The sequence below is a fragment of the Toxorhynchites rutilus genome, chromosome 3 (genome assembly GCF_029784135.1).
Source record: "Toxorhynchites rutilus septentrionalis strain SRP chromosome 3, ASM2978413v1, whole genome shotgun sequence".
NCBI classification, from domain to species: Eukaryota; Metazoa; Arthropoda; class Insecta; order Diptera; family Culicidae; genus Toxorhynchites; species Toxorhynchites rutilus.
In genome coordinates, this window is record NC_073746.1 from 151,897,616 (window position 1) to 151,924,516 (window position 26,901).

Genomic DNA, 26,901 nt, shown 5'->3' on the forward strand with positions numbered 1-26,901 from the left:
GTCCACATACACCGTGGACAGAAAAAGCACGATTTTAGACTCCCCAAAATACTTCCATGTATTTTGATTGAAAAACGGAAATAATTGCATTGTGCGTATATTCAATTTTAAATTAGTGTCTTATTTTATATTCGGTGTTTTTTTAATAATTAAAAATAGTTCATGAAAAAAACATGTTCTTTTTTTGTTAATGGAGACTAAAAATCTTTCGATTCATTCGTCTCCGCAAATCACATATTCAAAAAATTAAGTAGACAAAAGTTCGAAAGCTTCTCAACTGTACTTTATCCAGCTACAGTATCTCAACTTGACTGTTGTTGTCAGTGCAATACAAAACCTCACGGCTTACAGAGACAAGGTTAGTTCCTTAGCGAGTAAACATTTTTTTTGATGACGTCATCCGAATTGTCAGTGTAAACAGTCGCCAGTTGTATTTTGTTTTCCGACTTACGCGTAAATGTTCCTGAAATGAAAAATCGAAAATGGTTCAATGCGCTGTGAGCGGGTGTATAAATTATGAAAATGACATTATCGGGCCAAAAAAGAGATTCTTTTGCTTTCCGAAAAACCGAGAATTATGTTCTTTGTGGATAAATGTTTTATCAAATTATTCATGGTGTTAAATATAATCAACAATATTATCAACGCACAAACTTACAAAGCACGAAAAATAAAAAATAAGAACACATTGTTTACTTCAACGACTCAGATGACGTCACTAAAAAATGACTGATCCGGAGTAGCTAGCCTTGTCTCTGTAAGCCGTGACAAAACCTTTCCTGTCATCGTTTGGAACATTTTCAGAGGACGCGTTCCGTTCCATATATCGGCTAAGAGCGCTTCGAAAATATGTTTTATTAACAAATTCCCAGCGACCATTCTGTATTAAATATGCAGAATACATATTTCAGAAGTTCGATGATATGGAAAAATATTCGACATAACCGTTATTTTATGGATAAATATGGAATGTTCAAAATTTGCGGAAAGTTTGAAGATTTTTGAAAATTTATTTTTTTAAACAGATATGAATGTATTTAAAAAAAATTGTTTTACGTGCCACGTGGACATTGTCTGTATCCTCATCCCCCTCACCGAGGACAAGCGTGAACATCTTCGTACCCCCTACCCCCTTAAAGTTGTCCACGTGCTATGTGGACAGCCCCTTACTTGTGTCTCACCCCGTTAGATTTTGTTAGTCAATCAAATTTGAGCATACATCGACATGTATTCTCAAATCAAGAACAATTCTCATTTATCAAATGTTGATAAAGAAGTTAGGTTTTGGAATCTGCCAAAATTGACTGAGTTGAAGAAAACAACTTTGGCATTGTTCGGTGTATACACTAAGGGGGAATACTAGTCTAGAAATTTGTAAAAAAAGCGATTTTTATCTCTTTAAATATTTGAAGTTTGGACATTCCAGAATATACCCTAGAAAAGACTTCGAAATTTCCAATATTTACCAAGTTATAGCCTCTTTAGTGATGTGGTATTTAGTACGGCCTCGACATAAAACTTCGAACGCACTTATCTTGAAACTAGTTCGAACTCAACCGATTTATTCCTAATTTAATGTGACTAAATCTTTATACATCTCTCTATCGCATGAACCAATAGAAATTGTTTTTTTTTCTATTTTACTATTTAAAAAAAAATGTCGTCGAAACGTGCAAAATGCCATTTTTTAAACTGTCACCATTTCGTAATTTTTTTTACTTGTCTGAGCTTCATACCATAGTCGATTTTTACTGATTCAGAATCTGTTCGATATTATGTTTCCGATAACCGGAATGGCTGGAATGGTGTACGCCATGCGAACATTTTTTTTGGGACTCCCTCACTTTACCAGTTTGTAACTATTCTAAAGGGTGTGTCACATCAAATTGCATCACGGAAAAAACGCTGTAGAAATTTAATTTTTAGGAATTATATCTTCAGCTTTCGCTTATAATCAGATAAGAGTGTATAGATCACGTTGGCCATGCTTCACTGTAAATTTTTCGTAAATTTGGAAAAATGTCGTCGAACGAAAAAGAGCGTCGTGAATTAATCCTGCGCACTCATTTCGAGAATCCGGAGTTGTCACATCGGGACATCGGTAAGATGCTGGGAATCGTCCAATCCACGGTCAGCAGAGTACTAAAACGATACTTCGAGAACCTAACCATCGACCGGAAAGTGAAGAACGGCAAAAATGGATGCTCCGTCAGTGAAAAAGATCACAAGCGCGTAGTTAAGCAGTTTAGACGTGATCCGAGAAGTTCGGTCCGGGATGTCGCCAATAAGCTGAATTTGTCAAGTTCATTCGTCCAGCGGACCAAGCAGCGGGAGGGCCTGCGTACATACAAGGTTCAGAAGGCTCCTAACCGCGACGAAAGGCAAAACATGGTGGGGAAGACGCGAGCCCGGAAGCTGCACACCGAAATGCTGACGAAGCCGCATTGCGTGGTAATGGACGACGAAACCTACGTCAAAGCGGACTTTCGTCAGCTGCCGGGCCTGTTGTTCTTCTCCGCAGAGGACAAATTCAGCGTTCCGGAGGAGATTCGCAAGCAGAAACTATCCAAGTTTGCCAAAAAGTACATGGTGTGGCAAGCGATCTGCTCTTGCGGAAAGCGGAGCGCCCCCTTCGTGATGACCGGCACGGTAAACGGGTAGGTTTACCTTAAGGAGTGCCTACAGAAGCGCTTACTACCACTATTGAAGCAGCACGAGGGCCCGACCATCTTCTGGCCGGATCTCGCTTCGTGCCACTATTCAAAGGACGTGTTGGAGTGGTACGAAGCCAACGGGGTCATCTTCGTGCCAAAGGAAATGAACCCGCCCAACGCGCCGGAGCTTCGCCCAATAGAGAAATATTGGGCGATTATGAAGCAGGCCCTCCGGAAGAACCCAAAAGTTGTCAAATCGGAGGCGGACTTCAAGAGAAAATGGATTTCTGTTCAAAGAAAACTACAACCTGACGTTGTACAGAACCTTATGGACGGGGTAAAGAGGAAGGTGCGAGCATACGGGCTTGGGCTCGAAGTATGAATAAAAAGAAAATGCCAAAAGTTGTTTAATAGTTTTTATTTTACTGTCTAAAATTTTCAAAAGGATCGGTCTACTGGGCGAATTTCTACAGCGTTTTTTCCGTGATGCAATTTGATGTGACACACCCTTTAATTTATTTTTTTCTCGTTTAGTTCTTGTTGAATTGTTAAAAGATGAAGAAACAAAAAATGAAATGATGGATAGTAAAAATATTCTTCTTTTTTTTAAAGCTCGAAGAAACATCCGAAAATCGTGTCTCTACACTAGAATACCCACTTAAGCTAAATTCGGTTTTAATCTGAATGCTAGACATCACTCTACATCGGGACTTCGGTTTGAATAGAATGAAAATGTTGAGATCTTTTTTTTTCATACATACATTTATTGAATCTTCCATGATGTGGGAATAACAATACAGCGCGGGCTCGATTATATACAGTTTTTGATTTCTTTTCACTGTATATAAACAAATCCTGTATATAATCGAGTCAAAAATTTTTTTTATTTGTTTTTTTTTGCATGTATTATTCGTTTTTTGAAAATGAAAGAGGAATTTGATTTTTGATTCATCCCCTTAAAGTCAGAAAACACCATTCTCACATGAAAAAAATTAATTTATCCAGATTATTTCAGGAGGTGATAGACGATCATATTTAATGAAAAAATCCCCCTACGAATATGTTCGAATTTCAACATTGACAGAGTTATAGAACTTTTTTTTTGGTTTCGGACTCTTTTGCATCAAACTGGCTCTACATTAAACATTTCTTCTTGCCATATTTTAAATATAAAAAAAAAATTTTTCCAAACTGTATATAATCGTTCTGTTTTTGTGACTGCTGAGAATAACTGTGTCATCTGCGAATGTTGTAGTCATTAAGTTCCGCGCGGTCGGCAGATCAGCTGTGTAGATGAGATAGATAATTGGTCCAAGAACACTGCCCTGAGGAACGCCAGCATAATTTTCTCGCTCTGGCGATAGTGTTTGGTTATACCGAACATGAAACTTTCTTTCCAGTAGGTAAGAACGCATAATTTTATATACTTGTGGTAGCATATTTTTAATTTTATAGAGCAGTCCTTCGTGCCAGACTTTATCGAATGCTTGAGCTACATCAAGAAAAAGAGCCTAGCAATATCCGCGGCCTTCATATACTTTACGAATTCCTTCTATCAATTTCGAATTTTTTCGAACACTTTTGAGAAGATTGGAAGGATAGGTCTATAGGTCTATAAGAATCCACTTTCTGTGCGTCTTTATCTGGCTTAGGAATCATAATGATGGTCGAAATTTTCCATGCTTGTGGGAAACATCCTATATGGGTCATTGCGTTGAAAATTTTCGTGAGATGTTTAATTGCTAGGTCAGGTAGTTCCTTGATCATATTTCCGTTGATGTGGGCGATACCGGGTGTCTTTTTCACATTAATATGATTTTTGATAACATGTCTCACCAGCCGATGTTTGATTTTCATTTTGTTTCGGTTTGTGGCACCAGAAAATTCGAGCGTTTCTTGATTAGGTCCCGATTGATTCGGAGTGAAAACTTTTTGAAGATGGATTGCTAAAATTGCTGCTTTTTCATCGTCACTTCTGGTCCAATTACCAGAGGGCATTCTAAAGGGCGGGACCTGTAACTGAGGTCGTTTTAGATTCTTAGTTGCCTTCCATAGTGAGTAATTAGTATCTTGATTTGGCGACAATTCAGTTAAGTAATCATGGATTTTTTTATCTTTCTCGTCTTGTAATAGCTTTCTTAATTTACGTTATGCTATATTGAATTGGTTTTTAGATTCTGGCGATCGTTTGTTTTGCCAGATACGTCTTAGTCATCACTTTTCTGCAACTGCTGCTTTTATCTGGGAGGCAGTAATAATTTTTTTGTGTTTCTGGGTCTTCATAGGTGGGGTAGCAATCTTCGCAGCATTCGTCATGAGTACACTGAGCTGGTTAACTGCGTCCTCGATATGATGTTCGTTATCCAGAGGTAGATCGAGAATGTTAAAGGAGATATATTTCTTATATTTTGTCCAGTTCGTTGAAAAGTTAGTGGGATTAGATGACGTCTGCTTCACTTCCTTTTCTATGAAGTATTCCAGGAATATTGATGAGTGATCAGATGATAAGTCCAGAAGAAGCTTCGAACGAATTTGTTTACTATTAATATTTTTTGTTACAGCTAAATCTAGCAGGCCCGGAAGTCGTGCGAGGTCCTCTGGCCAGTTTGTCGGTTCGCCGCATGATGCAATGTCATAGCCAGAGTCAGTGATAACGTTATATAACCACGAGTTGTAATCAGCCTTGATCCCCAAAAGGTATTCTTTTAAAAACGGGGATTGGAGCGGTATGTGGATGCTGGAAACAATATATTCCTTAGGGTGACCACTATGTCCCCACTTTCCCTACGTTCCACAACAGCGTGCTTGCCAAGTTCATCAGGCAGCAGTATACACATTACGCTCTGAATTTTCTGGTTACGGTACTGTGTATAAAAAATAGAACAAGCTTCCATAAAACATAGAATCAATATTTATTCAACAATTGTGGGCGAACGTATCGATTACCATGCTACAAATGTTGTATAACGAATCATTTTAAATCTGTTTTTTTTTGTTTAGATCTAAATCATTCTTTTTTCCGAGACACGACCGCATAGTTAACGTAGGATTCCGTTAGGCTATCTGTTGTATGCTGATTTTGGATATGTTTGATAAATTACATCGTAAAACCCTTCGATAATGATTTGGTGACCCTGAAAAAAGGCCGTAGTTGGGTGTTGTTTGTTCACTCCAACTGTGTTAACATCAAAGTGATGATGACAGATCAGTAGAGGGTATCACGATAGAAGAAGTGGAAATGAAAGCCGCCCTCTGTGACCCTGGACGAGACGGATGACCCTGACCTTGTGTTCTGTATGGATGAAACAAAGAAAAAACTCATCAATATGATATAAGATAATCATCATTACAGAACACAATTATCAATTTTTCTCACCACAAAACACATGTTATGTTAAAAGATAATTTTCATTTACAATTTTGACTTTCCTAGAGTGTTTTTTATCTTCATTTCCATGCAGTATTTGCAATGCCGATTTCCCCAGGCACCATGGTATTGATGGCTGTAGTTTCATAAAATATAACAATATTCTTCTTGAAATAAGCCATATTTTAAATATAAAAAAAAATTCCAAACTGTATATAATCGTTCTGTTTTTGTGCCTGCTGAGAATAACTGTGTCATCTGCGAATATTGTAGTCATTAAGTTCCGCGCGGTCGACAGATCAGCTGTGTAGATGAGATAGATAATTGGTCCAAGAACACTGCCCTGAGGAACGCCTGCAGAATTTTCTCGCTCTGGCGATATATAACAATATATTGGACCATGTTGTATGCAGAATCATGGACGTGCCAAACATTCGGAATGATACTGTTTTCTCTTGTCTCAGTGATCACTCATTGATTGTATCTTCGTTAAGACTAAACGGTTGCAAAGTCAAAACAAAACTGAAAAAGACCATTGTAGACCACAACAGATTAAACACGCTCTTCTCTAATTTCTTGGAAACAGTGAGTTGTGGGCAAAGCGTTGAATTGTGCTTAACAAATATCTCGTCGACGTACAAAGCGTTGTTAAACCAATGCTCCAAAACCATCTCTGTTGAGGTCAACACCAAAGGAAACGCTTGTCCCTGGATGTCATATGATCTTTGGAAATTGTTGAAAATTAAAGACAAATACTTGAAAAAGGTTAAAAGCCGTCCTAATGATACGTACCTACAAGAAATGCTCAACCATATTTCAAAAAAAGTTCAAGTAGAGAAAAGGCACAGTAAAAGAGCATTTTTCCAACAATTATTGAACAATACGAATGATTCAAGAATGTGGAAAACAATTAATTCCATTTTTGGACGCTCCAAGGAAAGAACACAAATTAATCTTATTAATGATGGTATTGAGTATACAAAGGACGAAGAAGTGTGTGAAGTTTTCAACGAATATTTTTCAAGCATCGGAACTCAACTATCTCGTGAAATTCCTAAGCGTAATAATGGTAATCCATCGATGTACACTCGTTATGTCCCAAACTCAATTTTTTTATATCCGTCAAATCCAGCTGAGGTGCTAACGATCATACAAGATCTGAACAGTAAAAAAGGTTGCGGATCTGATAATATCCCAGTGAATGTAATAAAAACGAACGCAGTTGCCTTTTCTAGAATTTGCTCAGAAATGTTCAACATATTGCTGTCTACAGGAAGATACCCAAACTGTCTAAAAATTGCTAGAGTCGTGCCAATTTTTAAATCCGGCGATTGTACGAATCCTAGCAACTATCGACCGATATCAACCCTAACAGTGTTTAATAAAATATTTGAAAAGCTCATTATTGTCAGATTTCTTGATTTTTTGAATAAAAATAACGTCTTCTACCAGCTCCAGTACGGATTTCGGCGTGGCAGCAGCACTGTAACTGCCGTCACTGAGCTTGTGGATGAGCTGATAGATGGAATCGATCACAAAAAGGTAGTTGGAGCACTATTTCTTGACCTAAAAAAGGCCTTCGATACAATCGATCATAATGTATTACTAAAACAATTGAATATCTATGGTATTCGAGGAATAGCCAACGACCTTGTGCAAAATTATCTCACCGATAGACACCAATATGTTGCATTGAATAATGCCAGATATAAGAGTCCAATAAATATAGGAGTACCCCAGGGTAGTAATATCGGGCCTCTGCTGTTTCTTATGTACGTTAATGATATAGGTAACCTTCCGTTGATAGGAACAGCTAGACTATTTGCTGACGACACTGCATTATTTTATCCTTGTTCTGAATCAAAAACCGTCGTCTCAAATATTGAAAATGATCTAAATGTTCTTCTTACTTATTTTCAAGACAATCTTTTGTCACTTAATCTGTGAAAAACAAAATATATGTTCTTTCACTCACCTAGGAAAAAAATCATCGTTTGTCCCGACCCAAAGGTCGGGGATATTTCAATTGACAAGGTTAACCACTTCAAATATCTTGGAATTCAGATAGACACGACCTTATCATGGACACAACAAGTAAATTCTTTGGAGAGAAAAATTTCTTCACTCTGTGGTTTATTAAAGAGAGTATCCCACTTTGTGGCCAAGAAAGCGTTAATCAATTTCTACTTTGCATGTATACACTCACTATTGCAATATGGAATAATAGTATGGGGGCATGCATGTAAAACAAAACTAAAAAAATTACAAGTGTTATAAATTTGATGTTTGAAAATCATATACAGACTACCAATTCTTCATCCTACTTCGGACTTATACTCTGACGATTCTCATAGTATACTGCCTCTTATTGGACTGCGCGAATTACAGACTGTAAAATTTATTCACAGCGTTATAAATGACAATAATATCCATCACAACCTGACAATACCTACAGCAAATCACCAACACTCCACACGACAAGCTCAAAATTTAATGCGAAGTCGGGCAACAACCAATGTTGGTCAACAGCGCATTTTGTTTTATGGACCGTCCCGTTTCAATGCTTTGCCACCGGAAATCCGAGCAATAACACGTTCAGATCTTTTTAAAAATAAATTGAAGCTATACCTAAAATCGATCATAAGAGTTTTCCTAGTATAGATTTCGATCAACCACAATAAACCACCTCAGTGTTTAGCTTTCTTATTTTTGTATACTTGCCAGTTTTTCTCATAATTTTCTACATCTATGTTTTATATTCAAATTTTTGTTGTTTGTTTCTATTTATCTTTTTTACTATGTTATATTCTTATATTATATTGGAATCCTTAAAAGAAATCCTTTTTTCACTGGGATCCATACATCTTTGCTTTACATGTTATTGTTCGCTCACCTCGTACCTAAATATCTTGTTTCGTCCTATGGAATTGTAAATTATCTTAAAATTTTTTTTTCAGCAAAAAATAATTCGTGCCCAACTCTAGGATTCTCGAATAAGAGTTTCTTCGAGATGGGGGTGAGTGGAGGGCTAAAAAAAATATATATATACATTTAAAAAATATATTATTTTATTTATTTTCATTGTAATGAATCGTTATGGAGTGCCCAAAATGATTGATGCAAAACTCTCGTAAAACTATCAGAAAATGACTGAGCAATAATTGGGAGTTCAAAAGAGGAAGCTTGTAACTTCGATTTTGACCCGGACCAGATGACCAAGGTATTTCCGTTTGGATAACGTTTGAGATTTACTTATTGTTCGATAATTAGTTTTTTGACATATATTATTTTATTCAATGTAAAAAACTGTTATGGTGTGCCGAACTCGACTGGACGAATGTTAATAATGAACACTGGCAGAAAACTGACACATGATGAAATTTTTATATAGGGTCTGGAGTGGAAACTGGAATTGGGATAGCTCATTCGGAATTGCCGTAAACTATCTTTCATCAAATGGTTATATCGATTATTTCTGATTGTAGCAGATCTCTTTTATGTTCTAAGTAGAAACTTTTAGATATTGGGTTCAATTCCCAATCAGTCATCATCATCATCATCATCATGTATTTATTGACTCTTTGTGGAATAATATTAACATTAATAACTATTTTCTTTCTATGAACTGGACAGAAATTTCGGCAAAAAGTATACGATACAACATTTCAATTTCAACTTCGGTTTCGGTGCAGTCTCGGTCCCTTGGGACCGACGCGGGGCTCAATGTATTAATGGCCGTTGCAATTTAGAGGTGTGTTTATTTGTGTTTATTCATGGTCAGGTAAAAAGTGTCGAGCAATGTACACATACAATTTTTTCTAGATTTTCTTGTCCAGCACCGGTGAATCTACCATAATCCGTCTTCAGAAGTAATGTGCAGGGGTAGATGAAGTGTAAGTAGAAAAGCGAGATATTTATCAAATTTGCCATAAAACATTAATGAAATACAGCGATAGACGATTATACATAGCCGATATTTAAAAAGCCTTATATAACCAATCAAATATGGCAATCAGACGAAATGAGTAGACCTTTCTATGTTTTCAAACCAGACATGATTTACTAATTGATATAATGTATTGGATTTCAAAAGTATTCCAAATGATGTATTGCATATTGGATAATGTATGATTCATCGAAAACAAAGATACAACCGTTCAATGCAGCAGAGAAGAAAGTGCAACAGGATAACATTCGCCATCATAACGAACATGTTTTCCCATTCCAATCCTTGGGCAGAGCGCATTCTCTGTTTGTGTACATGGTTACTTTTGTATTGCAAGCACCGCCAAGTGGGACCTCCCGCGGCATTCGATTTTCCTAGCCCCGGACAGATTTTCGACACACTCTATAAAAGAGCATGGGAGCGCATCGAAACCGTTTAGATTGCTTTCAACGTGTTCGTGTGAGCGCTCGGATCGGTCGTCCGGAAGGATACGCGCGTTTTGCGGTGTTTTGTGGTGCTCCAAGGGTTATCTACAGTTGTTGATCAGTGACAAATCTCAACGGTGTTGGACAGCGACAATGAATGAATTTATTAATAATTTACTCTGGTAAATTGTGAGTTTTGAGAGTGGACGGTTTGCGTGAACCAGATAATCGGATAAGTGGAAATTGTTCAAGATTGCAGATAAAACTGACACTAAACTATTGCAATACAACAATCATGAAGCGAGTAGTATTGCAAATAACACTATGGATGGTACTGCTGGAATCGAATTTATTGCTTGCGAAAGCGGCCAGTTTCAAGAACAAACAACAATCGGGAAACGGTAGATCATTGGAGTATCCTCCGGTTCCACAAGTGCAGTATGATGATTATCCGGTAGGTTATTTCTTGGAACATGTTTATGCTTATCGAAAACGGATTACGAAATAATCTAGCTTCGAAAACGAACTTCGAAATTTAAATGAAATCAAGTCAATAAGTATCCTGTAGGTATGGTGAGCAATTCAGTGAACGATAGTGAATCTCATTTATTTTATTAATTGAAAATATTTTACGAAACATTTTTTTTTATGAAAAAGATAAATTACAATAAATTACAATTACTAATTACTATAATCAATGACGTATTAATTAAGCCATGAAGCTTCCGGACAAATGTGCAACAATTTGGTATTAATATTTTAATACTAGCTGACCCGGCAAACTTCGACCCGCCCAAAATTTATTTTTCGTTATCAATATCTTCAAACATTCACGTTTTCTCACTAAGCGCTGTTCATGGGTCCAATCGCAGAATTGTTCATTGATTGATCTCCTTATCTACCCTTTAAAATTACCTTTTACTGTAAAATTCCTAGTACTTCTACCAAAACTCGACATTATAATATCAGATTATTTTCAGACACAATTCTCGTTCAAGATTTTTAACCACTTGCAAATAACATGTTTCTCCGTTACGTTACATGCCAAATTTGGTTTTATTTGCTTGATTAATTCTCGAGTAATGCAGAAATTTGTGTTTCATTTGTATGGCAGAACCAGCCCCGTCCCGCTTCCCCTTAAGAGAAGGAGGAGGAGTATGTAACCGCCATAGATTCATTTATTGCACCCTAAAACCTCCAAATGCCAAATTTCATTTCATTTGTTCGATTAGTTCTCGAGTAATGCAGAAATTTGTGTGGAGTGTCTAACCATCATAAAATTATTTATTGCACCCTTAAACCTCCATATGCCTAATTTGGTTTCATTTGCTGGATTAATTCTCGAGAAAAGAAAGAAAAATGCAGAAATTTGTGCTTCATTTGTATGGCAGCTCCCCCTAAGAGAGGAGGGAGGGGTATCTATCCACCACAGAATCATTTATTGAACCATAAAACCTCCACACGGCAGATTTCATTTCATTTAGTTGATCAATTCTCGAGAAATTTAGAAATTTGTGTTTCATTTGTATGGCAGTCCCCCCTTAGAGAGAAGGGAGGAGTCTCAAACTGTCACGAAATCAGACAGACAGAAAGACAGAAAGACATCACTCCATTTTTATATATATATATATATATATATATATATATATATATATATATATATATATACATATATAAGATATGGAAATGCGTTATTTCGCCTGAAAATACATTTCCACTTACCAATAAAGATCAATTTCGATAGCGCAAATCTCGAATGGACAAACAACGCTTATTATGATGTAATTTTCAAACACGTGGGAATTCAATTTTCGAATTTTCCGACCTTACTTCAGGATTTTCCGATTTTTCTCTCCACTATATTGATCTATGGGAAGAGACAAATACAAAAAAATATAGGAGGCTAAAATCGGACCATCCGTTCTTCGGGTTTTCCGCTTACCAACAGATTTTGTCTTACATTTTTATTTATATAGATAAAAGATATGGAAATGCGTTATTTCGCCTGAAAATCCATTTCCACTTACGAACAAAGATCAATTTCGATAGCGCAAACATCGAATGGACTAACAACGCTTATTATGATGTAATTTTCGATTACATGAGAATTCAATTTTCCGAATTTTCCGACCTTCCTTCAGAGTTTTCCAAAAAAAAATCCTGTTTTTCTCTCCAATATATTGATCTACGGAAAGAGAAGAATACAACAAAATAAAGAAACCTAAAATCGGAGATTCCCTTCTTCGGGTTTTCCGCTTACCAACATATTTTGCCTTACATTTTTATTTATATAGATATAATATATGGAAATGCGTTATTTCGTCTGAAAATCCATTTCCACTTACGAACAAAGATCAATTTCGATAGCGCAAACATCGAATGGACTAACAACGCTTATTATGATGTAATTTTCGAACATGTGGGAATTCAATTTTCCGAATTTTCCGACCTTCCTTCAGAGTTTTCCAAAAATTTTCCGGTTTTTCTCTCCAATATATTGATCTACGGGAAGAGACGAACACAACAAAATAAAGAAGGCTAAAATAGGACCATCTCTTCTTCGGGTTTTCCGCTTACCAACAGATTTTGCCTTATATTTTTATTTATATAGATTAGCATTTAATATTAGGTTGGGGAAAAAGTTATCCATTATTTTCTCGGTAAATGGGTACAGTAATCAATATATCGCGTGATATCGATCATACAATTTCAAGTTTAGGCTTGTTGTAAAGGTAACATTTCACACTAAGAAAAATCTTTTGCTGTTTTTTGTTTGTTCCATTCAATTATGAGTTACAAGGTGTTAACAATGGAGGCCAACAAATTGAAAATTCGATACATTTTACAGATTTCCTTTTATAAAGGCGAAAATGCAAGCCGCTGAAACTGTGAATGGCGTTTATGATACCGATACTGCAACAGTAAAATACGTGCAATTCAATTTATTTAAGCTTCAATATATTTTTACATCGAATTAATTGCGACTCAATTGTCTGTTCTATGTCATTCTAAAAATAAGTGTTTAACGCTTGAAGCATTTCGAATAGCCCTGATGTCGTCCAAAATGTTTTCCTAATTTTGCCTTGGTACAAAAGGCAAAATGTTACAGAGTACAGTCGCGTTTTAGAGCCGAAAATTGGACACGATTATTAACTAGTAGTGAATCATCGCGTAGAAGAGTCCAACTTTCTGGATATTAGAGTCAACATTCTTCACTAATCGTTTGTACAGGTGAAACAAACTCCATAGTTGGTACACCCAATATTAATATTTAGCACATGTTTTGGAATCCCGATTTATTACATTAAATAAGCCTAAAGATAACAGGAAATGAGCTACTCTCCCCAATACTTGTATATCATTTGTACAATATTTCGGGGTTTCCAATAAGAGCGCTGCAAAAGTTTTTTTTTAAATAAAACAAAAACGGTTTTGTATATCAATGAAATTCTTTATTCATATGATATCCATCTGGCCTTGATTCGATCCCCGTTGACATTGTATGGACTTTTTCTTTAGTTCAATCCCAAAAGAGATGAAAAAAATTATAGGAAGTTGTGTCCAAGATACGACCGCATTGTTGACGTAGAACTACGCTGTTATTTTATATAAGTCGCTTGTTCATACCTTCGGATATTATTCCATAATGCTGGGAAATTTTAGAAACTACTGCTTAGTAGAATAATCCCTGAAATGTTTTTTTCATTGTAGAATCAGTTGACGATAATTGATTGATGATTCATTCTTGCCCTCGCAAAACAATACACTAGCTGATCGTTTGTCGCAATTTATTTCATGTCAATGCGGTGTCACTCTCGCAAAGGTTCGGTTCAGTGCGAGCGCTTTTTACTGCACCAACATCGCGTGCATCATTAGATGACGCTTGCTTCGAAATTTTAGTGCCCCTGGCAATGCGTTCGTTTTTTGCAGGGCTCAAGCCTGCCTTCCTCTTCTTCTTGTCTCTTCACACAGCGTCCAATTTATGACGCGGAAAGAAAAACACACGATACGAATAACGCGAAAAACGAACTGGAAAAACCACACGACGATATCCAAGTTGAATTACCACTGGTGGGGTCCAATCTTAGATCGGAGCGCAGCGAAAGCAAAGTGAACTGAATTGCTCAACAGTCCGATGCCGAATGAAAGTTTGCCTCAGCGAGATCCACTGTTTATACTCTAGACAAGTATTCCCCTTCATTCTTCTTTTTTTCCTTTGTTCACGGTGACTTTATATCCTACGATTTCCCCTTCGTTGCTCGTCGATAAGTTGCTCGTTATTGACTGCTCTGTTCGGGAAAGCACACAAATGGACAGAACAAATGTATGAGAAAATGGAAACGCTTAAAGTTTTCATGAATTTTAACCATTTACAAACCAGGGGATTCTAATGTATAGCATATTAAACAAATCTTAGGGAATTTCCGATTCGTTTAGTATGTAAATCGCCAAAATCCGTTCGCTGCAAAAATAGTTATTAACGTTAACTTTATTTCATAAAAACGTGACCTGTTTTCTGATTTGGCACCCTTCATGAAAGACGTAGTTCTACGTCAAAAGAAAAGAGAAAGAGATGTCTGCTCCCATACATACAAACATATATTGCCTCAGCGAGATCCACTGTTTACACTCTAGACAAGTATTCCCCTTCATTCTTCTTTTTTTCCTTTGTTCACGGTGACTTTATATCCTACGATTTCCCCTTCGTTGCTCGTCGATGAGTTGCTCGTTATTGACTGCTCTGTTCGGGAAAGCACACAAATGGACAGAACAAATGTATGAGAAAATGGAAACGCTTAAAGTTTTCATGAATTTTAACCATTTACAAACCAGGGGATTCTAATGTATAGCATATTAAACAAATCTTAGGGAATTTCCGATTCGTTTAGTATGTAAATCGCCAAAATCCGTTCGCTGCAAAAATAGTTATTAACGTTAACTTTATTTCATAAAAACGTGACCTGTTTTCTGATTTGGCACCCTTCATGAAAGACGTAGTTCTACGTCAAAAGAAAAGAGAAAGAGATGTCTGCTCCCATACATACAAACATATATTGCCTCAGCGAGATCCACTGTTTACACTCTAGACAAGTATTCCCCTTCATTCTTCTTTTTTTCCTTTGTTCACGGTGACTTTATATCCTACGATTTCCCCTTCGTTGCTCGTCGATGAGTTGCTCGTTATTGACTGCTCTGTTCGGGAAAGCACACAAATGGACAGAACAAATGTATGGGAAAATGGAAACGCTTAGAGTTTTCATGAATTTTACCATTTACAAACCAGGGGATTCTAATGTATAGCATATTAAACAAATCTTAGGGAATTTCCGATTCGTTTAGTATGTAAATCGCCAAAATCCGTTCGCTGCAAAAATAGTTATTAACGCTAACTTTATTTTATAAAAACGTGACCTGTTTTCTGATTTGGCACCCTTCATGAAAGACGTAGTTCTACGTCAAAAGAAAAGAGAAAGAGATGTCTGCTCCCATACATACAAACATATGAAAGCTTTTAAAACAACTCATTATTTATTAATTTGACCCTTCAGCACACGAAAAAGCATTATTTCTGCCGAAGATGAAATTTTTTCTGCCAACGCTAGTTTGATCGGTTTGTACCTGGATTGGTACCCTGGATTGGCAATCTTTAGAAAAAGATCGATCTTGATGAATCGATTATCTAAACAGCATGATTTAAGGATTAAATCAGTACCAGAGAAGGAATCTTTGAAACATCGAATGTATTTCTTACAATTTATTTATTTATTATATTTGGATGCCCGAAATGTTATTGTTAATTTTTCCATTACAAATAAATTACATTATTTTTGTATATAGAGTGAACGCATAAAGATGGGATGTATATGATTTCAAAGCTTAAACACTCAAGTTTTGGAACGAATTTTACGAACAAATTTATATAAGAAATAAAAAATAGATTTATTTCTGTTATGTTTCTTTTCTGTTTCTGTTTATTCAAAAATTTTGTGACCTCAAACAATTCGCTAACTAATTCGTTAACTAATTAAATAGCAAATCCAATTAGCCTTATCAACCAGCTTTCATTTGATTCCTATTACGTTACTGTAGGACTTTTCAATACAGAGGATTTTTTGTTTGAATGAAAAATTTCTTCTTCGTCTTTGATGATTAATTGTGCTAGAAATAATGATCGCATCGCAAATTGATACACAGGTTTTAGGCATTTCTTTCTAAATTGATGCAATAATAAATTTTATTTATTTTTTTTAATTCAATGTAACAAATTATCTTTGTACATAATTTATTGCAGTTCATTATTTATTGAACAATTAATCAGGGGAAGGGGAAACTACAATATCTCTGTATTGAAATGTCCTATAGGAACGTTTTGAGTTTTCAATATTATATTCAATTTTCGAGTAAGTTTTTTAACATTACATCTTAAATGTGATTTTTCCTAAATGGTTCATTTATTTTCCAGCAACTTTGTCAAATATCATATTTGAATCAGACATCTTGATTTTGAGTTACGATTTTTTGAAAGACAGATCAATGATTTTGTATACGCCCTTTTATAAAATCAGTCGTAATTTCAATTGATAATTGATAATTTATGATAATGAAAATTGTGATTTTAGGTCATAAGTACCAAGTTTTGAAAAAAACGGAAAGGGTCGGGTCAACGGCCGGTTGATTTGGGGTGGAATTGCTCAATAATTATCGTAGTTTATAGGACTGATCATTTGAACTTTTGTGTTTTGTTTAGGAGCGAAACATTCCAAAAACAAAAAACATCAGTGCTTCATAACTTGAGAAACACATGGAAAAACTCTCATTTCTTTACAAAACTAATATCAATTTCGCACAAATTACAATAAGTTTCTAATTCGTACATCAGTTTCTAGCAGTTCAAATTTGAGGCGGAGATCTGATGGTTTGGGGGGTAATAATTTCAAAAAGGCCTGGTTAAGATAGCTTTTCATCAACACGAATGAACAGTCAGAAGTTTAACGTAGTATTTCAGGATCATTCACTGCTGTTTCTGCACCAAAGCCACCGAGTTAATTGAGAGTTTTGAAGAGCTCAGACGGTAGAGATCAGAGATACACACTACAACATGCCGCAGCTTGGTCGGAACCACCCTGAAAAGGTTATTTGTACTGATTGAAACTGAAGATGACTTACGAATTAGAAGTTTATTGTAATTCGTGCGAAATTGATGTTAGTTTTGTAAAGGAATGAGAGTTTTTCCGTCTGGTTCTACAGTTATGAAACATTGGTGTTTTTATATTTTGAATGTTTCGTGCTTGAACAAAACAATAAAGTTCAAATGGTTGTTATATTCTACATTACTCGTATATACTCAATTTCAACCGAACTCTTCCATATTTCTTTAAACTCGAAAAAACACGTGGCTTCTGATTTAGGTCTCATGGACTCCGGAGATATTCTGGATTTTCTGGGACTAGGATTGGTAGTTTGAAGATCCTTCTTCCTCCGCAAGGACATTCCTCAGGGCATATTGAAATCACCTGACAGACGATCAACTAGAAACGCTACATAATCGTTGCGAAAAGCCGTAACTGGGCGATCTACCTGAGCTCTAGGATGAGAGGGTGAGTTTAGTCTAGCACAGACAGGCACGGAAAGGCATGACCACGACTCTGAGACAGAATAATCGTCAACAGGAGGACTGTTATCATGTAAAAATGGAAGAATACGCGGAAGATCTAGGAGAAGATTAACCAAGGATGTGGTGGGGAACTTGATCACGAATGAAGGAGGTTGCGAGGTGGAAGCGGCACTTCGATGAGCAAGAGATTGAAAATCTGAAGAACAACAAAGCCACCGGCAAAAACGGACTGTCCATCGAGCTCTACAAACCTTTTGCAAGAACACTGTATTTCCAAGGTCTGAGACTATCGTGAAACTATCGGATGACTGTATGCAGGGAGTTGTCTACCCCGTCTACTAAAAGGGTGACCAGCAGGAATGCTGCAACTATCGTGACACTACGTTTATCATTGCCACAGAAGAAATATTCCCCCAAATCATATGTTGACGTTTATCACTGATAACCTAGAGATTAGTTGCCAAGATGGGAGTTATAGGAGTCCGTGCTGCCACGGATCAAATCTTTTCAATCTAACATATTTTGCAAAAATGAGTACATGATTGAGTCTTTACAAATCACGCGGAGAATTAAGACAAGGTAATGAACATTCGTACTATATGGCGATGGCGCTGCACGCGTTCTTTGAAGAGGACCCCTCTGTGCATCTGAAGAAGTCAGTACATTGTGATGGATCGAAAACGTAAAGAGATCGGATGGCGCGGTAAAACCACTTCTGGTACCATGAACAGAGGAGCACAGCGTGCAGACCAGATCGAAAGCGACTTGCGATTGATTAGACCCCTTGGGAAGCTGGAGACAAGTACCCCAGAATCATGTTTAATGGAGGCGACCTTTTGATAGAATAACTTTGGTGTGCTAGGTGAGGTATGGAATTGGAAAGACAAGAAGAATGAGACTAGCAACATTCTTTCAATATTCAAATGATCCTACATCTTTGAAGATTGTACTTATTTAGATACAATTGCATCTAAATTGCATTTGATGAGGGAATTTATCTAGATTTATTCATTCGTTTTGAACTTTGGGGTGACTAGCGGATTTGTCCCAAATTTCGGAGAGTTTAAGACTGCATTTTCCGACGTTTGTCTTTTTTCTATGGATTAAATTTTAACTATACAGTAAGTGGGGGTAATTTGGACCCCCTAAGTGAATCGCCTAATATTTCCAAACCAATACGGTAAAAAATGTCACATTGTACACTCAGCTACACTGTGTGTGTGTGTCATCGAAAAAAACATACCTATGTTTATGTAAAGTAGTTTGGGCTAATATTACAATCAGTAACAGTGTTCTGGGATCGATACCAGGTATCTTGGTGAGAAGCTAGACCAGAAAGATTGCATTGAGACCATTTCGAATTCTACATGAATCTTTTCACTGTTGTTCGAGCATTTTCAAATACTTTCAATGCTTTGTACAAATAAATCTGTCCTGGATGGTATGCGCTGCTCTTTCAAGCTCCTCCTTCTGTCCATCCTATTTTGTAATTTCGCGGCATCTAGAATCAATTAGACCAAAGAAAAGTTTTTTAGGAGTTTGGCTCCTTTAAACCTATGTAACTGAGCCTGTAAAAATCAATTAAACCAATTAAAATAAAAAATTAAAAAATTAAAAATAATTATTAATAAAAAAAAAGAAAAGTTTAAATCATGTATGACCAATTCACCTCACAGAAACGTGTCCATATCACCCCACACAGCATGCAAAAATCGAAATGCAATTTATTTCATTCATCGTTATCAAACTTACAGTTTCGCTGCATCAGACGGTTCTTCTTCTGTAGGCGAACAAAACTTTACTTCACAATACACAAAAAGTTTGTGAAATCAGCGGAAAAAATCTTAAAACAACGACCACAAACATTTTCTTACAATCAAATGCTTGCTATGTTCATGTTACCGTTCCCCCCACCCCTTGTCAAATTTTAGCAAAGTTACATACATACTTAGGAACATTCGGTTCAACAACAAAAGTAGATGACATATATAAATCCAAGTTGAACCGTACTTTTCGAGAAAAAGGGTGGTCCAAATCATCCCTGCTCGCACACCCTACTTGCTTCGATTCCTAATGGACTCATGATTAACGAATTTTATCCTAACAGGAGAGTTGACGTCCGTTTAAAAAAAAAAACCATGATATAGCCAGTTACAATTCTATGTAAGAAACATGTAGGTATCAAACTATTAGGGTAGGTGAGGGTAATACGGGCATGTTAAAAAGATCCTCAATTATATCTTGGGAAACTCATGTTCTGCCAAACTTGAATACGGTTTCTTCCAATTCAATATACTGTTTACAAAATCATGTTTTTTAAATGTTTTTTCACTGAAATTAAAACGGACCGAAAAGTACAATATTTTTTTCGATGCGGGTAATATGGACATATAGTGGGGGGAATATGGACAGGTCTGTAATATACAAAGCGTAGAGATTTATCGTTCGTGAGAGGAATAATTTTATTCATCCAAGGTCTGAACTCATCCCGAATGTCCGTTAAATGATGAAAAAATCGAATTAATCCACCTAGAGGTGGTGTTGTGCTTTTCTCTAGTATAAACGGACAGACCCTCAACTATTTTGCTTTTAGTTCCAGTCAGCTTCTAGACAGTCCATCCTTTGCTATTTGATATCCGTTTACAGACGCAGGTCACTCTGTAGGAAAAGATTAAACAAATTTTTCACAATCCATCTCACTCCCACTGGCAACAGTCCGTTTCATCCCACCAGTACAATTATTTTAATAATTTAATAAATTTTCCACCGCATTACGAGAACGGAATCAAATTATTCATCGTGAAATGAAGAAAATCACATATCTCATTTTCGATTCTATTAACCATTAATTCCTACTTTTGATCTCTGGATCGTATTGGTAGTACCATGAACAGGATGTGACCGTTTGACTAAGGAGAGAAACTTGGGCCAGCATCAGTGTACGAGTGCAACTTCTTTTCATTATCATACCGGATATTAGGACGTTAAGAAAATACACTCAATATATATATATTTTTTTAAATCCGCTGACTGATCTTTTTTACCTGATAATTGATGTCAAATATTCTAAACATGAGTAACTGTGATTTACAGCATTTTTTTTTGAGCTGAGTAGAGTGTTTGTCAGCGTTAATGTAGGATATGACCACATACAAGTTTTCGGAAAAAATCACGCCGAGAACGTTCTAGCTCGTAACTTTAGTTTAGTTGTAGCCCCGCGGAGGATTTATCCGTTAAAGTATTTTTTTCATTCTTTGAATTGCCTATAATAACCTACACGAAAACGAAGCTTATTAAACACAAAAAATAAAATATAAATTTTTTACCATTTTATAAGCTGAAGTTATATCAGTTAGTTATACCTGAAACTGTAATAGTTTTCAATTTACCATGGTGTTTAATCTTGTCCATTAGCCATCACTTCAAAACCTTCTTCTTCTTGGATAGCATTAACCTTCCCAGTGGAACTTTTGCCATCTTAACGTAGGTATTACTTGCCTCATTTCTATTAGTTGAGATTTTTATGTCGGAAAACACGCCTTGAATGTATCCTGGAGTGGCAAGCTCTAGAATACGCGTGATCATAGTGCGAGTCGGAAGAAATTTCGCTAACCCGAATACCCGGCATGATGATGTCGGACGCTTACCACTCGGCCACGGAAGCACCACTTCAAAACCTATAAGAGAAATAAAAAATGTCGGTCATATAATAATAATTTCAATAATTTGTTTCATAATTTCACATGTTGTAGTTCAAGTCTAAAATTATCTGTAGAAATAATTCCTGAAAAATGATTTGATTTGATTGATTAAAAGTTAAAAACTGGTACTATCTTTTCGAGTTTTTGATTGTTTACAATATATTAGTTACTGCAGGGATCTTTGCTTAATTAATTCATTCATTCATTCCTATATTATGTATGTTTCTTTTATTATTTTGCGCATTTCATAGATGGTAGTGCCCAAACGGGCCGCAATGTTGCTCGATCGGCTGATGGTTGCTCTGCATCACGCACTGGAGAAGGGCGAAGGGGAGGATGGCGGAGGACGTCCAATCAATAAGGTGTACCGGGATACCAAGTACGGAGGTCGTCCCGTTACCAACGGTATGGTCAAACAGCAGCAGCCGCCGCAGCAACAACAGCAGCCAAGCAAGACGGAGCAGCTGATGAAGTCGTATTACGCCGGTAAATTGTGCATGAACATGTATATTCCTTTAAAAGCTTCGGCGCCCGCTTGAGCCAAAGTTTGATTGATTCCAGAGGCAGAGGGCGAGGACTCGGAAGAAGCCAACGTGATACCTGATGGGCTCGATGAGCTCGAGGGCCGCAGGGAACTGCTTGACGAAATGGTAAAAAACTAACAAACGATTTCTATTGGTGTGGTCAATGCGATACGGTTTGCTGTCCGACAGGATTTGCTAATTGTGCGCTCTGCCTTTCTAGATGGACATCCAGACGAGGGGCACCGAGGACAAGACGAAAAAAGGACGATATTGGAAGTGTTATTTTAATGCTGTTAGTTGTTTTTAAGCGTGTATTGTACTTATCGGGATGAATATTTGGTTCGAAGTTCTAGAATAGAAGTAGGCACTAGGTTGAACGAAATCCCAAGATAGTAAGAAAGACCACAGCGATACTTTAATAGATGCTTCGTCAGAAAATTAAATACAGAAAAAGAACTGAATTTGTTTTGAACATAAACTAGCACTCATCACTTGCTGTATAATCAAATTATACACTATCATACACAATTAATAACATCGAATGAATGTTGTTCGTTACTTATTTATACAGAATAAATCTCATTTTGTAAAATATATTCATCACAACAGGTATTCCGATGTAACGTATGTTTTGTTTTCCAATACCAGTCACTATCCATGGGAATACTTTGGAAGTAGAGCTTTCTACGATGAAAGATAATATTTTATACGGGAAACACATGCGCAGTATTTTTTTATCGTTTCAGTATATTCCTAGCTTCTTGTTCGTTTTAGCACAGTGTCTTAGCTTTTGTGGAAAGCTTTTCGTTTTGGCCACGACTTTCGATATAAATTCATAACAGAGATTAATTTTCGCGAAGCTTTCTTATGAAATACACTCACGAACTGAAGTATCCTCTTGTTGATTGTAATGTGGTCTTTTTAGCAGAAGTCTCGTGGTAAGTATTTGGGTGTGAGTTTTAGGTTTAGGCTTATGTGTCAAGACATAAGATTTGCCGTCGATTGTGTCATTTATTCGTTATTGGAACTTCGATCAGAACTAATGTTAGCATTCCAGAGTGATCAATAGTATTTGAATATAGGATGCAATGGCTGCCTTTTGATATAATGTTTGTCGAGCCTGTTGAACACATTCAGTGAAGATCTTTGTTTTCGTTGTTTCGCTAGTAATTTCTTTCAACACTATTTAGATATCACGTACCCAATACATAGTGGAAGCATCCAGAAGTACCTCAATATGGGCCTTTTTACATTTGTGTTATCGTGACGTTAAATTCAATCGTGTTTTTCTCAGAATTGTGTTTTCGGAATATCGGTATTGGAACAGCGGTTTGATTTCTGATCTGGCCGCGGTTTTTCCGACTTGCACTGGTACCGGTGTATGTCTGAACTTTTTTATCAAACCACTGTATTTACCAACTAGAATGATAGTATTACGATAGCTCATAGCGGTCATTTCTTCTTCTTCTTCAATGGCACTAACGTTCCTAGAGGAACTTCGCCGTCTCAACGTAGTATTACTTGCGTCATTTTTATTAGTACTTAGTTGAGATTTCTATGCCAAATAACACGCCTTGAATGCATTCTGAGTGGCAAGCTCTAGAATACGCGTGATCACAGTGCAAGTCGGAGGAAATTTCTTTGACGAAAAATTCCCCCGACCAGAACGGGAATCGAACCCGAACTCCCGGCATATTAGTTATGACGCTAACCACTCGGCCAAGGGAGCACCCATAGCGGTCATTTGGGGTTAGTAAATCTGACACTGAATGTAGTTTGCGCTCAGTCAGGCTTGACATTTAATATAAGACCATCGATTGTGTCGAGAGCAATGAGGCCAGTTGTGAAGACATGTCTTTATTTTGAAGACATACTGTGAATACACACAATATTGGGAGGACCATTTGAAGACCATTCAAATTTGCAAAGACTTTGACATACTTTTCAAAACATTTGTGAAACATAATGAAAACATTATTGCTTTCAACAAAACCGCTTTTGTTAGTGATCGGTGTTTAGGTTTGCACACTAGCGATCTTTTTCAAGGAGTCAGTTTCTTGAAAACAAAACATGTGTCGTTCATGAGTAAGGTCATATTTTCGTGCAGTGTGTAGACATTTGAAAAAACCACCTTCTTTTGGTTTTGGAAGGAAGGAACTTGCGTGGAAAATCGTATTATCGGATGAAGTGCATCATTTAATAGATGGAATGTATTTTTAATGAAGAAATAAAATATATTTTAATTTCCCGATACTTCCGTTCACTTTGCATACACACATCATACACACTTGTACATACGATATTCCTAAACATGAAACTTGAAGCACGAAGTTGGAGACAGTTAGGGACCCCGTAAACTGCAGACTTTTTTCCGGGCGATAGTTTGGTCGGCTTTCTGATCAATACGGATAGGTATGCATATGCGCGCATAAACCGAACCGACTGAAAAGTCTGCAGTCTGCGGGGGCTCCGCAAAGTTTTGGACTGTGGCGTCGACTGGGGGGTGCGGAGGAGGCGGACCGCCCCCGGGTACACGATTTTAGGGGTGCAACACCCCTACATTAACAAATACTTCGCCATTCGGTATACATTATATACAGATAGCGAAGAGGGAGGGGGTGCAAGCAGGCACTTCCGCCCCTAAAGTTCTATTTTAATGCAAATTGCAAGTTGTATTTTAATGGCGAAGAAGATCGAATCTCATTTTTCAATGAATTATTATCTTCCGTGGACGCAAAGAATCACAAAAGAAATAAGCCCTGAGAAAAAAAAAGAAATTGCGCACATGATCAAAGTTCGATAAGTATAAATGCGCCACGGAAAAAGCGTAATTTTTATTATCAAAACTATATTTTGAACAAATGCAAGGTTGGTTCGGATATGAAGGAGATTTTCTACATGGAAGAAATCTATTTAGCGCTAAATTTTAATATTAGAAAGAAAAGTATAAATTAACATTTTTGATATTATTATAAGTAAATGATACGACTCATTGTTCGTACGGAAGCTCAAGCCTCCGAAGTGACACAATCTGAGTATCCGACGTTGGAAGCGGTGGCAAGCAAGCGATTGTGAAAAATTTCAATATTCTGTGAAATCGTCACCATTTAAGAAAAATAACATAAATAACAGTCTGAGATTTTGTAGCGGTGGCCGCGTTGGATTTTCAAGATAATGAATTATGTGGTTTTGTAATGACAGAAGAGATAAAGGTCAATCGTTCAACAGAAAGGGGGTCAAATTTGAATTAATGTGGGACAGCGCTACAGACATTGTGTACAAACATACAAATTACAAATAGGGCAAGCTAAGTGAAACCGTTTCAAAAGTGGAATCCACATGTGTTTCTACATGAAACATATAATGTTTCATGTAATATAATGTTTTATCCTATAGCATGCTCCAGTTAGAATTTGATCGCATTAACAAAAATAGCATAAAAATAATACGGAGGAAAAAGGGAAGATTGTCTTTTTTAATTAACTTTAAGGGAAAACATAAATAATCATCAAATAAAGAATTATTCGTCAGCAGTTCGCATGAATTTTCGAACTTTTCGTGTGATACCACTCATCCATTTCTACAAAGTAATACAGCCATTCCAAGGCAAACCAATATAATGGTTCTCAGAATTTTTTCAAAAGTGGTAATTTTGTTCTTCATCTCAAAATATTAGACCCGTATTTTTTCATTAGGGTGCCCATTTCCATTTTAGGGTGGTCCGAAAAATATTTTTTCCCAATTTTTTCTAAAAAATGACTTTTCATAACTTTTGAACCACTGAACCGATTTAGATGTTCGACATATTGAATTGAGGTCAATGAGCTTGACTTTTATTAAAAAAAATATTGAACCTGCAATTTTATTTTTGTAATTATTGATTGTAGTCGTTTTTTATTGTTTTCATGGCTTTGAACTAGAGGGCTCTATATATATTTTTTTTCTTGAAAGCTGATAATTTTTTACATTACATGTCTCAATATCAGATATACTTTTCTTTTTGTTTTTGAAATATGATTTTTCAAATTTAACCGATGGTTCGAAATTTTTCCCCCTTTTTCCTCTACAAAAATTCATAATTTTCAAACTACTGAACCGATTCAGAATGATCGACATATCAAATTAAAGCTAATGAGTTTCCTCGGTTAAAGATGGAGTGCACTATATTTTTTGTATTTTTCCTAGAAAGATGAGGTTTTCGAAAATCAGAGAGGCATTATTTTTCGTTTTTGAGTTATTATTTAGCAAATTTAACATGTTTGATGTCTTCGTTCAAAATTCCTATATGACTAAAGTAGACTTATGCGGCTGGAATCCAATCTTCCCGCAAGTGTGATATTTTTCTAGCTTATTGGCTCTAATGTAATATGTCGATCATCTAAATCGGTTCAGTAGTTCAAATGTGGTGCTCCTGTGGACGAGCGGTTAGCCGAACCCCTAACATGCCAGGGATTCGAGTTCGCTTCCCGTTCTGGCCGGGGTAATTTTTCGTCAAAGAAGTTTCCTCCGACTTGCACTGTGGTCACGCATATTCTAGAACTTGCCACTCAGAATGCATTCAAGGCGAGATATTCGGCATAGAAATCTCAACTAATTACTAATAAAAATGACGCAAGTAATACTACGCTGAGACGGCTAAATTTCGCTGAGAACGCTAATTGCCATTAAG

General features: G+C 36.5%; 1 protein-coding gene across 1 annotated transcript; it reads left to right on the forward strand.

Annotated features, from left to right (window-relative positions):
* The first annotated feature begins 10,420 nt into the window (after window positions 1–10,420).
* Window positions 10,421–22,866, forward strand: LOC129776451 (uncharacterized). The gene is made up of 4 exons (XM_055782106.1): window positions 10,421–10,846; window positions 21,960–22,194; window positions 22,270–22,358; window positions 22,453–22,866. Exons 1-4 carry the CDS (start codon window positions 10,688–10,690, stop codon window positions 22,537–22,539), a joined length of 570 nt encoding a protein of 189 aa, XP_055638081.1. The 5' UTR covers window positions 10,421–10,687; the 3' UTR covers window positions 22,540–22,866.
* Window positions 22,867–26,901: the final 4,035 nt, after the last annotated feature.

What these genes read in the sequence shown, in the direction of transcription:
- LOC129776451 (XM_055782106.1), top strand. Translation starts at nt 10,688, where the DNA reads ATGAAGCGAGTAGTATTGCAAATAACACTATGGATGGTACTGCTGGAA. An exon ending in TGCAGTATGATGATTATCCG is followed by an intron (nt 10,847 to 21,959) that starts GTAGGTTATTTC and finishes CGCATTTCATAG; the next exon opens with ATGGTAGTGCCCAAACGGGC. An exon ending in GATGAAGTCGTATTACGCCG is followed by an intron (nt 22,195 to 22,269) that starts GTAAATTGTGCA and finishes GATTGATTCCAG; the next exon opens with AGGCAGAGGGCGAGGACTCG.